The sequence below is a fragment of the Dendropsophus ebraccatus genome, chromosome 1 (assembly GCF_027789765.1).
Source record: "Dendropsophus ebraccatus isolate aDenEbr1 chromosome 1, aDenEbr1.pat, whole genome shotgun sequence".
Taxonomy (NCBI): Eukaryota; Metazoa; Chordata; class Amphibia; order Anura; family Hylidae; genus Dendropsophus; species Dendropsophus ebraccatus.
This window is the reverse complement of record NC_091454.1, coordinates 214,684,317-214,700,172: the sequence shown is the minus strand read 5'-3', so window position 1 is coordinate 214,700,172 and position 15,856 is coordinate 214,684,317. Positions and strand designations below refer to the sequence as shown.

General features: G+C 41.5%; 1 protein-coding gene across 3 annotated transcripts in view; it reads left to right on the top strand.

Moving 5' to 3' along the window:
* The window catches only part of CACNA1A (calcium voltage-gated channel subunit alpha1 A), a 178,070-nt gene that overhangs the window by 61,392 nt on the left and 100,822 nt on the right, over positions 1-15,856 (top strand). For all 3 annotated transcript variants that reach the window (XM_069947847.1, XM_069947839.1, XM_069947855.1), the window contains exons 4-6: positions 4,074-4,165; positions 5,818-5,970; positions 7,976-8,163. In XM_069947847.1, coding sequence (XP_069803948.1) covers positions 4,074-4,165; positions 5,818-5,970; positions 7,976-8,163 — 433 coding nt within the window. The remainder of the gene's footprint in view (positions 1-4,073; positions 4,166-5,817; positions 5,971-7,975; positions 8,164-15,856) is intronic.

Here is a 15,856-nt window from a genome sequence, read left to right as displayed (position 1 = left end):
AGAATAAATGACAGGTGTGCCCATAATCAGTGGATATGATTAAGGTTAATTAAAGGGTTATCCAGCGCTACAAAAACATGGCCACTTTTTCCCTACTGTTGTCTCCAGTTTGGGTGGGGTTTTGAAACTCAGTTTCATTAAAGTAAATGGAGCTTAATTACAAACCGCACCTGAACTGGAGACAACAGTAGGGGGAAAAGTGGCCATGTTTTTGTAGCGCTGGATAACCCCTTTAAGGTAGATTAAGGATACGTTTACACTACATATTTTTTCTGCCGTTTTGCAGCCGGCTAAAACTAAAGCTAATGATACATATGTATTTTCAGCTCAAAATGATAGCCATTCAAAAATACAAACGATACAAGGTTCCACAACTTCTTAAGGTAGTATCAAAAACTTTATTGGTAGATTTAAAAATAATAAAAACTTTAAAACCTTAAGGAGCTGTGGAACCTTTTGGAATTACCTACACGGGTGACGGCCCGCTTCATGACCCACACGCTCCATTTTCTCCTGAGAACTGTGCCAGATACTTATTACTACTTGCTTGAGGGTGAGCTGATTCCCCCCCCCCCCTTTTTTTGCAATATTGATTCAAAAATACAGGCATAAAACTGAAAAAATATGTTGTGTAAACATAGCCTAAAGAGTATTGCGGTTTCTGGTGTACCGAAGTCTGGTAACTTCTGCTGCATTACAGCAATAGAACAACACACTGACTACCCCATAGTAAATTACAATGAGATCTAACTATCCATTTTTAGTATTAGCCAGATTCTGGCTATGGGCAGGACTATAAAATCATGCTGAGTATACCCACATAATGCTGTTATTAAGCTGAGTAAAGGGGATTTTCCCCTAGAACACTAAATCGTACTTGATTTCATTGAGTAGCCAGTAGTCATTGCTTTATAAGACGGAGAAGCTTCCCTGAACTGATATATGTTCCCGGAGGGTGAGTGTGTGCTGACTCATCTCTCTGCTGCACAGAAGCCAGCGCTAAATGACTCTGACCCTTATGCCATTTTTGTTAATCATCCTAAAACACTTAACCCTTTGGGATTCAGCTTAAATACAGCATCATGAGCTAAAGCCCTGTAACATTAAATGCTTTACAGGGGTAATAAGAGATCTGAATATCTGTAATAAGATGCTCCAGGGTGATACAAGGCCCAGGAACCAGAATATTGTAATAAGATATTACAGGGGTAATAAGAGGATCAGGAGCCGGGTTAGTGCAATAAGATGTTACAGGGGTAATAAGAGGATCAGGAGCCGGGTTACTGTAATAAGATTTTACAGGGTAATAAGAAGTTTAGGAGCCGGGTTACTGTAATAAGATTTTACAGGGTAATAAGAGGATCAGGAGCCGGGTTACTGTAATAAGATGTTACAGGGTAATAAGAGGATCAGGAGCCGGGTTACTGTAATAGGATGTTACAGGGTAATAAGAGGATCAGGAGCCCGGTCACTGTAATAAGATGTTACAGGGTAATAACAGGATCAGGAGCCGGGTTACTGTAATAAGATGTTACAGGGGTAATAAGAGGATCAGGAGCCGGGTTACTGTAATAAGATGTTACAGGGTAATAAGAGGATCAGGAGCCGGGTTACTGTAATAAGATGTTACAGGGGGTAATAAGAGGATGAGGAGCCGGGTTACTGTAATAAGATGTTACAGGGTAATAAGAGGATCAGGAGCCGGGTTACTGTAATAAGATGTTACAGGGGTAATAAGAGGATCAGGAGCCGGGTTACTGTAATAAGATGTTACAGGGGTAATAAGAGGATCAGGAGCTGGGTTACTGTAATAAGATGTTACAGGGTAATAAGAGGATCAGGAGCCGGGTTACTGTAATAAGATGTTACAGGGTAATAAGAGGATCAGGAGCCGGGTTACTGTAATAACATGTTACAGGGGTAATAAGAGGATCAGGAGCCGGGTTACTGTAATAAGATGTTACAGGGTAATAAGAGGGTCAGGAGCCGGGTTACTGTAATAGGATGTTACTGGAGTAATAAGAGGATCAGGAGCCGGGTTACTGTAATAAGATGTTACAGGGGTAATAAGAGGATCAGGAGCCGAGTTACTGTAATAAGATGTTACAGGGGTAATAAGAGGATCAGGAGCCGGATTACTGTAATTAGATGTTACAGGGGTAATAAGAGGATCAGGAGCCGGGTTACTGTAATAACATGTGATAGGGTAATAAGAGGATCAGGAGCCGGGTTACTGTAATAAGATGTTACAGGGTAATAAGAGGATCAGGAGCCGGGTTACTGTAATAAGATGTTACAGGGGTAATAAGAGGATCAGGAGCCGGGTTACTGTAATAAGATGTTATAGGGTAATAAGAGGATCAGGAGCCGGGGTACTGTAATAAGATGTTACAGGGTAATAAGAGGATCAGGAGCCGGGTTACTGTAATAAGATGTTACAGGGGTAATAAGAGGATCAGGAGCCGGGTTACTGTAATAAGATGTTACAGGGGTAATAAGAGGATCAGGAGCCGGGTTACTGTAATAAGGTGTTACAGGGGTAATAAGAGGATCAGGAGCCGGGTTACTGTAATAAGATGTTACAGGGTAACAAGAGGATCAGGAGCCGGGTTACTGTAATAAGATGTTACAGGGGTAATAAGGGGATCAGGAGCCGGGTTACTGTAATAAGATGTTACAGGGTAATAAGAGGACCAAGAGCCGGGTTACTGTAATAAGATGTTACAGGGGTAATAAGAGGATCAGGAGCCGGGTTACTGTAATAAAATGTTACAGGGGTAATAAGAGGCTCAGGAGACGGATTACTGTTATAAGATGTTACAGGGTAATAAAAGGATCAGGAGCCGGGTTACTGTAATAAGATGTTACAGGGGTAATAAGAGGATCAGGAGCCGGGTTACTGTAATAAGATGTTACAGGGGTAATAAGAGGCTCAGGAGCCAGGTTACTGTAATAAGATGTTACAGGGGTAATAAGAGGATCAGGAGCCGGGTTACTGTAATAAGATGTTACAGGGTTAAAAGAGGATCAGGAGCCGGGTTACTGTAATAAGATGTTACAGGGGTAATAAGAGGATCAGGAGCCGGGTTACTGTAATAAGATGTTACAGGGTAATAAGAGGATCAGGAGCCGGGTTACTGTAATAAGATGTTACAGGGGTAATAAGAGGATCAGGAGCCGGGTTACTGTAATAAAATGTTACAGGGGTAATAAGAGGCTCAGGAGACGGATTACTGTTATAAGATGTTACAGGGTAATAAAAGGATCAGGAGCCGGGTTACTGTAATAAGATGTTACAGGGGTAATAAGAGGCTCAGGAGCCGGGTTACTGTAATAAGATGTTACAGGGGTAATAAGAGGCTCAGGAGCTGGGTTACTGTAATAAGATGTTACAGGGTTAAAAGAGGATCAGGAGCCGGGTTACTGTAATAAGATGTTACAGGGGTAATAAGAGGATCAGGAGCCGGGTTACTGTAATAAGATGTTACAGGGGTAATAAGTGGATCAGGAGCCGGGTTACTGTAATAAGATGTTACAGGGGTAATAAGAGGCTCAGGAGCCGGGTTACTGTAATAAGATGTTACAGGGGTAATAAGAGGATCAGGAGCCGGGTTACTGTAATAAGATGTTACAGGGTAATAAGAGGATCAGGAGTCGGGTTACTGTATTATAATAGTCAATAAAACATTCTAAAAAGGGCAATTCTCTTTTTTGTTTGGCCCATTACCTCTTAAAAATAATAAGAATTTGCAATTGTATGTTTGAAAAAGAACTTTCCCTCCAGCACCCACTTCACCTGCCTGCAAACACTAAAGTGGCGCTCAGGTCAATACATGGCCACCACTGACTTATATTATACACCCCACTTATTTTTCACGAATAAGGGAGCTAACTAGAAAACAAAAAGCCTGAAAAAATACTGCATACTGAAAAGAGATGTTAGTATGTTCTTCAGTCCTTTACTTTTCCCCCATCTTTAGGATACTCTTTGGTAGATGACTGCTGTGGGTGCAGTAATGAATATTAAATGACCCTGAAGTGATATAGTAATTGTATATAATCTTTTCCTGCAGAATTATCGCATCTACTGGGCCAGAGTTTGATCTGCGGACCCTCCGAGCTGTTCGTGTGCTGCGGCCCCTGAAGCTGGTATCTGGAATTCCAAGTACGTCAATAAAGTTTTTCGTTATTGATAATAAAAGCTGTTCGCTGTTTGTTATCTCAATCCTATGGTCGCTAATGACCTAGTGTTGCTTTGTCACAATGGTTTGTCTTTAAACCTGACATCAGCCCCAGTATACTGCCCTGCTAAGTGGTGCCCAAATGGGGCAAAACTTATGTTAATGTGTATGAAGTAGAGTATAAAATCTTCCTTTTCCCAAGCCTCCATAGGGTGGAGGGGTTTAGCTGGGGGACCCTTTACCCCCAGCTCCTGGCACAGCTTCTGCTCGGAGAAGGAGGTGACTCATATTTGGCTCTTATTCTTCATTCATCAGTTTAGTGATTGGTACTGGAATGTATGAGAATATATTGATCTCACGTCTTACGCCGTATCTCATACGTTTCATTATCAGCATTCATCTTATTAATAGCCAGTAAGTGTGGACATATGACAGACGCTCTGCTAGAGCTGCCACTTCCCCAGGTGAAGCGTTGCCAGCCCTTCTGTGACCAGGCCTTTCCTGTCACCGATGCAGAACCTGCCGTCCAGGAAATGTGTCACCAAGGGGATATGTGCCAGATGACCACATTTATAGTTAGTCATCGTAAACAGAGCAGAGGTTTAACCCTTTAAAAAAGCCTCCATAATATATGGCCATGGCTGGAAAATGCTCTCTGCATAGGATGAATGTGCGGAGGGGTTATGGCTGCCCTCATACTACAAGTGAATGTTTCAGATAACCTTGTGACTATGAAATTATTATTTTTTTTTTATAGTGATTTTCTAAAGACAATGAGGCATCTGTACATACTGGGCTGACCTGCAGTACCAGGCACAACCTGCAGGGGTACCAGGTGTATTGAGAACAGTGAAGGAGCATGTAAAACTAGGACATGACTGGAATAGCTTCCACACCAGAAATAAATCTGTCACTTCTGGAGCTTTTTATTAACAAATCAGGTTAATCTGGAAACTAAGTGAGACAATAGGAGTCCTATTCCTTCTTCTAATTCTCAATAGGCAGCCAGCGAGCTCCATGATTATGGCTATTACTTTTACCAAATGATGTTGTTGTATATCGCTGTATATATAGGACAGCCATATACAGGAGGTGCATTCTTTGCTGCAGTCTTATCACTTCCCTTAGCACATGGTATATATTTTATATTGTTTATTTACATGGAGCAGATCTTGTCTGGTCTCTGGTTAGGGTCCTATTACACGGAGCGATTTTTAACGAATAGCGACTAACCATAAACGAACGCAAATGAGATTGTTTATCGTTAGCCTGCAATCGTTCACCATATTACACAGAACAAGAATTGTTAGATATGATTACTATGTTACGTTACTTTGATCGTTTATTCCTTCTGATCCAAGCAAAACAATGAACAATGTGCAATTACACTGAATGATTAGTGAAAAAATACAGAACTTGAGCGAACAAATGTGGAATTACTGTGAACGATTAGTGATAATTTTAGGATCAGATCTAAATGAACGAATAACAACATACGAATGATTTTTTGATCGTTGCCTGCAATTACACAGAATGATTCTCGTTTAAATTCAAACGATATAACGATTTTTCGCACGATAATCGTCCCGTGTAATAGGGCCCTTAGTCTAACTGAGGTTCTTTTTGTCTCCTGCAGGTTTACAAGTGGTCCTGAAGTCCATTATGAAAGCCATGATTCCTCTGCTCCAGATTGGGTTGCTCCTGTTCTTTGCTATTCTCATCTTTGCTATCATTGGACTTGACTTCTACATAGGCAAATTCCATAATTCTTGCTACGAACCCTATGGAGGTGAGCCTATCTAATAGACCCATGACCTTGGTCATTTACCTTTAGGGCATATGGAGAGCTTCCACATGGCACTTGGCTCTCTAAAGTCGATCTATTACACCATGCTATATTCAGATCCAAAAAGGTTAATATCGTAATATATATTTATACAGGTCAGAGCTTCTTTTTTCTGATAAAGAACTCTAATGGTGCGTTTACACAGAGAGATTTATCTGACAGATTTTTGAAGCCAAAACCAGGAATGGATTTGAAAAGAGGATAGATCCCAGTCTTTCCTTTATGACCTGATCCCTGTTTATAGTCTGTTCCTGGCTTTGGCTTCAAAGATCTGTCAGATAAATCTGTCTGTGTAAACGCATCATTAGGGTCCATTTACACAGAAAGATTATCTGACAGATTATCTGCCAAAGATTTGAAGCCAAAACCAGGAACGGACTATAAACAGAGAACAGGTCATAAAGGAAAGCCTGAGATTTATCTTCTTTTCAAATACATTCCTGGCTTTGGCTTCAAATCTTTGGCAGATAATCTGTCAGATAATCTTTCTGTGTAAATGGACCCTTTCTTCTTTGTTTAGGCATAGAGTTAAAGATGTACTCTGGAAAAGAAATAACTGGTTTATTAAAGCGACTCTGTACGACTCTGACCCTCCCCCCCAAACCACTTGTACCTTCAGATAGCTGCTTTTAATCCAAGATCTGTCCTGGGGTCCGTTCGGCAGCTTCGTGCCCTATGGCCGGGGCTTACATTGTGTATGCATTAGGCTGGCACAACCTCTCTGTCCCTCCTCCCCACCCTCTTCATCATTAGGAATGCCACTGGAACATTTTCTCCTGTGTGAACATTGCACAGGTGCCTTAACGATCCAGCCCATGTTCAGTAGTCACACAGCTGCCGAATAGTAGGCAATCTGCCTGGAGCATTCCTAATGATGAAGAGGGTGGGGAGGAGGGACGGAGATGTGGTGCCAGTCTAATGCATACACAATCTAAGCCACGGCCATAGGGCACGAAGCTGCCAGTTTAAAAGTTGTTTTTTTATGACAATAACTGCATCACCTGCCGAACAGACCCCAGGACAGATCTTGGATTAAAAGCAGCTATCCGAAGGTACAAGCGGTTTGGGGGGGGGGGGGGGGGGGGGGGGGTCAGATTGTGGGTACAGAGTCGCTTTAAAGTTATATAGATTGGTGGTGAGGGACAGTCTTCATTTCTTCTATTACAAGTTACATTATATTGCACAAATATTAATGTGGCCCTTCCATGGTGTCACTTTGTAATGTGATATGCCAGGTGAAGATGCTTAGATGACATGTCCATTTTGTCACCTCAATATTAATGTTATACTTTTATGTTTTTACTTATTCATTTCAAGGTAAACTTTCTTTAGGGTCTCGGTTTTCATGTAAGCCTAACACTTGTTCCACATTTTTTTGTACGTTTTCATCCTGAAAAAAGTTAATTTGTATTATTCCGAAAAACAGATTACCATATTTCCTTAAAGGGGTTGCTACTGACAGCAGCTCCCTGTGTACCACATAGAGCTAAAATCAGACTCCCCTCCTCCAGGCTGTGCTGTCCTGCTTTGTGGTGAGTCTGTCCATAAGATGGCCGACATGGAGGAGCATGTGACCATGCCCTGTCTCCAGTGTCCCCCATAGGCATATATAGGCTCAGTGGTGGACACTGGGGGGGGCGAACATTGTCACATGATCCTCCATGTCAGCCATCTTATGGACAGACTCACCATAGAGCAGGACAGCACAGCCTGGAAGGGGGGGGGGGGGCTGATATTAGCTCTATGAGCTACTGTCAGTATATGCAGTGAGTACACTTACTAATACTGTACACTGAACTGTTTACTATAAAGTGGCCAACCCCTTTAACTATGCTAGCAAACAGCCATGATATATATGGCCAGATTTAGAATATGTTCTCATATGTTAGGTCAATGTCTGCACTGATCTATATACATAGGTTTAATGGTTTCTCTGGTTCTTTCGTAGATGAAATACAAGAGGAAGGCCTTTGTGGCAATGATACGTCGTCACGGAAGTGCCCCCCTGGCACTGTATGCTATGACAAATGGGAGGGGCCTAATAATGGCATCACACAGTTTGACAACATCCTGTTTGCTGTGCTCACTGTGTTTCAGTGTATAACTATGGAGGGCTGGACAGATATTTTGTACCATGTAAGTATATACTGTATATGTATAATAGAAGATTCCAGTCATAAAGCAAAAATAAACAGTGTCCCCTAAATTACAGTTACATTTTATTAGCATTGATGCTACTAACAATTCAGCAGGGTTGCTTATATATCCCGTGTTACTGCATCGATACACTTGGGTCTGAGAGCTGGACTTCTGCAAGCCGGGCTGACAGCTGGTGCTGAAGAGGCACGATGAATAGCTGCACATACGTGAGGGCTTAATGAGTATGAATTCTGCAGAGTCAGGGTAAAGAGGGAAGAATGGTGAGGGACAGAGAATAAGAGACGCAGAGGGCTAGATACAGACAGAACATTGTGGAAAAATCTGCAGAATGAGGGCATGCTGGCTTCTGAAAATAGCTTTAACCATTGTGTTACAGCTCTAACCAAAATGGGAATAGGTAGAGCATGAACTGATAAGAAAGGAACAAAAAATAGTCAAGAATGTAGATTAATAGTGGATAGTATAAATGGATGGCATGTAGGATTGGCCATGAATGGGGACAGATGAATCCAGAAGAGAGTATGAATGGGTAGTGTATCAGAAGGGAGTATAAATGGGGAAAGATGAATGAGAAGAGAGTATGAATGGGGAGAGATGGATGAAGATGAGAGTATGAATGGATAGGGAGAGATGTATCAGAAGAGAGTATGAAGAGGGGGAGATATATATGAGAACAGAGTATAAATGGGGAGAGATGGATGAAGAACAGAGTATGAATGGATGGGGAAAGATGTATCAGAAGGGAGTATGAAGAGGGGGAGATATATATGAGAACAGAGTATAAATGGGGAGAGATGGATGAAGATGAGAGTAATAATGGATGGGGAGAGATGTATCAGAAGGGAGTATGAAGGGGGAGGGAGATATATGAGAACAGAGTATGAATAGGGAGAGATGGATGAAGATGAGAGTAATAATGGATGGGGAGAGATGTATCAGAAGGGAGTATGAAGAGGGAGAGATAGATGAGAACAGAGCATGAATGGAGAGAGATGGATGAAGAAGAGAATATGAATGGATGGGGAAAGATGTATCAGAAGGGAGTATAAAGGGGGAGGGAGATATATGAGAACAGAGTATGAATGGGGAGAGATGGATGAAGAAGAAAGTATAAATGGATGGGGAAAGATGTATCAGGAGTATGAATGGACAGAGTATGAATAGGGAGAGATGTGTGAGAAAAGAGCATGAATTGGGTATGAACTGAGAGTTGGATGGAAACAATAGTATAAAAGGATATAATGTATGACTATATAGATACAGATGGGCAGACTATCATTGGGCAGGTCTGGGTAGAGAAGAAGAGTAAGAATGGATACATATATGTGTTGGAGAGTTTGTGTTCAGATAGGATTGGATTTAGGAGAGAATGTGCATGGTAGAGATAAAAAGTGAAAACTGTATTAAAAGATAGGATATCAGACTGTGCATGAATAGGCAGCTATACATAGTATTGTATAGCATAGAGACTGAATGGGCAGTGAAAATGAAGGAAGAAGGGTAGAGTATGAATTCATGGGAAGGTATGAATAGTAAGAGACGGACATAGGAGAGTGTATGAATAGGAAGAGAGAGACGTACTGTAGGCATGTGTATGAATAGGAAGAGAGGAACATAGGAGAGTGTATGAATAGGAAGAGAGAGACGTACTGTAGGCATGTGTATGAATAGGAAGAGAGGAACATAGGAGAGTGTATGAATAGGAAGAGAGAGACGTACTGTAGGCATGTGTATGAATGGGAAGAGATGGACATAGGAGATTGTATGAATAGGAAGAGATGGATGTAGGAGAGTGTATGAATAGGAAGAGATGAACGTAGGAGAGTGTATGAATAGGAAGAGATGGACATAGGAGAGTGTATGAATGGGAAGAGATGGACGTAGGAGAGTGTATGAACGGAAAGAGATGGACGTAGGAGAGTGTGTGAATGGGAAGAAATGAAAGTAGGAGAGTGTATGAATGGGAAGAAATGAAAGTAGGAGAGTGTATGAATAGGAAGAAGTGGGAGAGTGTATGAATGGGAAGAAATGAAAGTAGGAGAGTGTATAAATGGGAAGAGATGGACGTAGGAGAGTGTATGAAAAGGAAGAGATGGATGTAGGAGATTGTATGAATAGGAAGAGATGGATGTAGGAGAGTGTATGAATAGGAAGAGATGGACGTAGGAGAGTGTATGAATGGGAAGAGATGGACGTAGGAGAGTGTATGAATGGGAAGAAATGAAAGTAGGAGAGTGTATGAATGGGAAGAAATGAAAGTAGGAGAGTGTATGAATAGGAAGAAATGGAAGTAGGAGAGTGTATGAATAGGAAGAGATGGATGTAGGAGAGTGTATGAATGGGAAGAGATGGATGTAGGAGAGTGTATGAATAGGAATAGATGGATGTAGGAGAATGTATTAGTGGGAAGAGATGAAAGTAGGAATGTGTAGGAACGGGAAGAGATGGACGTTGGAGAGTGTATGAATGGGAACAGATGGAAACAGAAGAGTGTATGAATAGGAAGAGATGGACATAGGACAGTGTATGAATAGGAAGAGATGGATGTAGGAGAGTGTATGAATGGGAAGAGATGGATGTAGGAGAGTGTATGAATGGGAAGAGATGGATGTAGGAGAGTGTATGAATGGGAAGAAATGGACGTAGGAGAGTGTATGAATAGGAATAGATGGATGTAAGAGAGTGTATGAATAGGAAGAGATGGATGTAGGAGAGTGTATGAATGGGAAGAAATGAAAGTAGGAGAGTGTATGAATGGGAACAGATGGAAACAGAAGAGTGTATGAATAGGAAGAGATGGACATAGGACAGTGTATGAATAGGAAGAGATGGATGTAGGAGAGTGTATGAATAGGAAGAGATGGACGTAGGAGAGTGTATGAATGGGAAGAAATGGACGTAGGAGAGTGTATGAATAGGAAGAGATGGATGTAGGAGAGTGTATGAATGGGAAGAGATGGATGTAGGAGAGTGTATGAATGGGAAGAGATGGATGTAGGAGAGTGTATGAATGGGAAGAAATGGACGTAGGAGAGTGTATGAATAGGAATAGATGGATGTAAGAGAGTGTATGAATAGGAAGAGATGGATGTAGGAGAGTGTATGAATGGGAAGAAATGAAAGTAGGAGAGTGTATGAATGGGAAGAAATGGACGTAGGAGAGTGTATGAATAGGAATAGATGGATGTAAGAGAGTGTATGAATAGGAAGAGATGGATGTAGGAGAGTGTATGAATGGGAAGAAATGAAAGTAGGAGAGAGTATGAATGGGAAGAAATGAAAGTAGGAGAGTTTATGAATAGGAAGAAATGGATGTAGGAGAGTGTATGAATAAGAAGAGATGGACGTAGGAGAGTGTATGAATGGGAAGAAATGGACGTAGGAGAGTGTATGAATAGGAAGAGATGGAAGTAGGAGAGTGTATGAATAGGAAAAGATGGATGTAGGAGAGTGTATGAATGAGTAGAGATGGATGTAGGAGAGTGTATGAATGGGAAGAGATGGATGTAGGAGAGTGTATGAATGAGTAGAGATGGATGTAGGAGAGTGTATGAATAGGAAGAGATGGACATAGGACAGTGTATGAATAGGAAGAGATGGACGTAGGAGAGTGTATGAATAGGAAGAAATGGACGTAGGAGAGTGTATGAATAGGAAGAGATGGACGTAGGAGAGTGTATAAATAGGAAGAGATGGACGTAGGAGAGTGTATGAATAGGAAGAGATGGACGTAGAAGAGTGTAGACATAGAGTGTATGAATGGGAAGAAATGAAAGTAGGAGAGTGTATGAATGGGAAGAAATGAAAGTAGGAGAGTGTATAAATGGGAAGAAATGAAAGTAGGAGAGTGTATGAATGGGAAGAAATGAAAGTAGGAGAGTGTATGAATAGGATGAAATGGAAGTAGGAGAGTGTATGAATAGGAAGAGATGGATGTAGGAGAGTGTATGAATGGGAAGAGATGGATGTAGGAGAGTGTATGAATGGGAAGAGATGGACGTAGGAGAGTGTATGAATGGGAAGAAATGGACGTAGGAGAGTGTATGAATGGGAAGAGATGGACGTAGGAGAGTGTATGAATAGGAAGAGATGGATGTAGGAGAGTGTATGAATAGGAAGAGATGGACGTAAGAGAGTGTATGAATGGGAAGAGATGGACGTAGGAGAGTGTATGAATAGGAAGAGATGGATGTAGGAGAGTGTATGAATAGGAAGAGATGGACGTAGGAGAGTGTATGAATGGGAAGAAATGGACGTAGGAGAGTGTATAAATAGGAAGATATGGAAGTAGGAGAGTGTATGAATAGGAAGAGATGGATGTAGGAGAGTGTATGAATGGGAAGAGATGGATGTAGGAGAGTGTATGAATGGGAAGAGATGGACGTAGGAGAGTGTATGAATGGGAAGAAATGGACGTAGGAGAGTGTATGAATAGGAAGAGATGGACGTAGGAGAGTGTATAAATAGGAAGAGATGGACGTAGGAGAGTGTATGAATAGGAAGAGATGGACGTAGAAGAGTGTAGACATAGAGTGTATGAATGGGAAGAAATGAAAGTAGGAGAGTGTATGAATGGGAAGAAATGAAAGTAGGAGAGTGTATAAATGGGAAGAAATGAAAGTAGGAGAGTGTATGAATGGGAAGAAATGAAAGTAGGAGAGTGTATGAATAGGATGAAATGGAAGTAGGAGAGTGTATGAATAGGAAGAGATGGATGTAGGAGAGTGTATGAATGGGAAGAGATGGATGTAGGAGAGTGTATGAATGGGAAGAGATGGACGTAGGAGAGTGTATGAATGGGAAGAAATGGACGTAGGAGAGTGTATGAATGGGAAGAGATGGACGTAGGAGAGTGTATGAATGGGAAGAGATGGATGTAGGAGAGTGTATGAATAGGAAGAGATGGACGTAGGAGAGTGTATGAATGGGAAGAGATGGACGTAGGAGAGTGTATGAATAGGAAGAGATGGATGTAGGAGAGTGTATGAATAGGAAGAGATGGACGTAGGAGAGTGTATGAATGGGAAGAAATGGACGTAGGAGAGTGTATAAATAGGAAGATATGGAAGTAGGAGAGTGTATGAATAGGAAGAGATGGATGTAGGAGAGTGTATGAATGGGAAGAGATGGATGTAGGAGAGTGTATGAATGGGAAGAGATGGACGTAGGAGAGTGTATGAATGGGAAGAAATGGACGTAGGAGAGTGTATGAATGGGAAGAGATGGACGTAGGAGAGTGTATGAATAGGAAGAGATGGATGTAGGAGAGTGTATGAATAGGAAGAGATGGACGTAGGAGAGTGTATGAATGGGAAGAGATGGACGTAGGAGAGTGTATGAATAGGAAGAGATGGATGTAGGAGAGTGTATGAATAGGAAGAGATGGACGTAGGAGAGTGTATGAATGGGAAGAAATGGACGTAGGAGAGTGTATAAATAGGAAGATATGGAAGTAGGAGAGTGTATGAATAGGAAGAGATGGATGTAGGAGAGTGTATGAATGGGAAGAGATGGATGTAGGAGAGTGTATGAATGGGAAGAGATGGATGTAGGAGAGTGTATGAATGAGAAGAAATGGACGTAGGAGAGTGTATGAATGGGAAGAGATGGACGTAGGAGAGTGTATGAATAGGAAGAGATGGATGTAGGAGAGTGTATGAATAGGAAGAGATGGACGTAGGAGAGTGTATGAATGGGAAGAAATGGACGTAGGAGAGTGTATGAATGGGAAGAGATGGAAGTAGGAGAGTGTATGAATGGGAAGAAATGGACGTAGGAGAGTGTATGAATGGGAAGAAATGAAAGTAGGAGAGTGTATGGATGGGAAGAAATGAAAGTAGGAGAGTGTATGAATAGGAAGAGATGGACGTAGGAGAGTGTATGAATAGGAAGAGATGGATGTTGGAGAGTGTATGAATGGGAAGAAATGAAAGTAGGAGAGTGTATGAATGGGAAGAAATGAAAGTAGGAGAGTGTATGAATGGGAAGAAATGGCCGTAGGAGAGTGTATGAATGGGAAGAAATGAAAGTAGGAGAGTGTATGAATAGGAAGAGATGGATGTAGGAGAGTGTATGAACAGGAATAGATGGATGTAGGAGAGTGTATGAATAGGAAGAGATGGATGTAGGAGAGTGTATGAACAGGAATAGATGGATGTAGGAGAGTGTATGAACAGGAATAGATGGATGTAGGAGAGTGTATGAATAGGAAGAGATGGACGTAGGAGAGTGTATGAATAGGAAGATACATGTAGAAGAAAGTGTGAATGGTTATAAATGGATGGTTATATATGAGGTATAAATGTTCACAGATGTATACAATAGTAAGTAGTGGGAACAGATGGATGATTGGGAAAAGTACAAGGATGGATGAAGGAGACCGTATAAATGTATAGTGATAACTAGGGACACAAGGTTAAATGATAAGCCTGCTGGGGAAGGAATACACATCTAGTAATTATTTTGCTTATATATACACTATAGAAACACGATACTGTGAATAACCCTATCATTAATAGGTAAGTAGTGAGGATGCCGATAAGATTCTAAATTAAAAGGAGTGTCCACATAGCACATAGCCAGAGCTACACATCTATTCACCAAACAGCCCAAAGTAGTGACCCGGCGGCTGACAAATAGCATTTCTGATTATCTAAAACAGAGGAGCCCTGGAAAGGTTGCTGAATATCTCATTGGTATTTGTGCTATATATTTTGGGGTGTCATTGGCACGTCTGTGTTTTATCCATTTCTCTTTACCTCAAATTTGACAGTACATCTAATAGTCACTGTGATCTGGGGAACCCACCTCTCTCCTAGACATGGAGAAATCCGGATGTTAGGAGTGATGATAGCCTGATTTTAAAGTGGTGCTCTAGCATAATGGTGTGAAGATTCAGGAGGATCCTCAATAGACCATATGTATAGGAGCCTCATCATAGCACTGCAGGGGAATACAGAAGATGGACTGATACCTATAATAACCATTGCTTTCAGGCAAATGTAACCAAAACTCAGAGAGATACAGTTACTTACAATACAATGGTCTGGGACATTAGGGGCCTTGAAGACAGAGAAGAGGCGAGTGATAAGATGTTACTACTGCCATTGATTTTCTATATACTGTAAGCTAATGCCTCTGTGAGTGACAATGTGTGTGTGACTCGGGCAGAGCAGTGGTCTCCTCTTTGCTCAAGGGCAGCATGATGATAGAAAGGGAAATGGTTCTCCCCTCCCCCTCCTCCCATTCTCTGACAGGAGAGCCGCTCTCTTTCTTAGGATGCTTTCTCTTGCCAGTTATATTTTTAGCATCAAGAAACGGGCACAGGAACCTTTCACTGCACACGTAGATGAGTGCGCCACCCCCATCTCCCTGCAGGGACATGAGCGAGGGAGGGGGTGACCCTCCCACTGCTAGAAACCTGCAGAGCACTTCCATTCAACACTATAAATGTCATGTATGCTGTATTACAGCATCCAAATATTGTATTATTCTATTTAACTATGACTGATCCATTATTACATGACCTCTCATCCTATAAACCGCCCTGTAACCATCACTGATCCATTATGGCATGACCACTCGTCCTATAAACTGCCCTGTATCCACCTCTGATCCATTATTATATGACCTCACATCCTATATGTTTCCTGTATCCATGATGTATTGG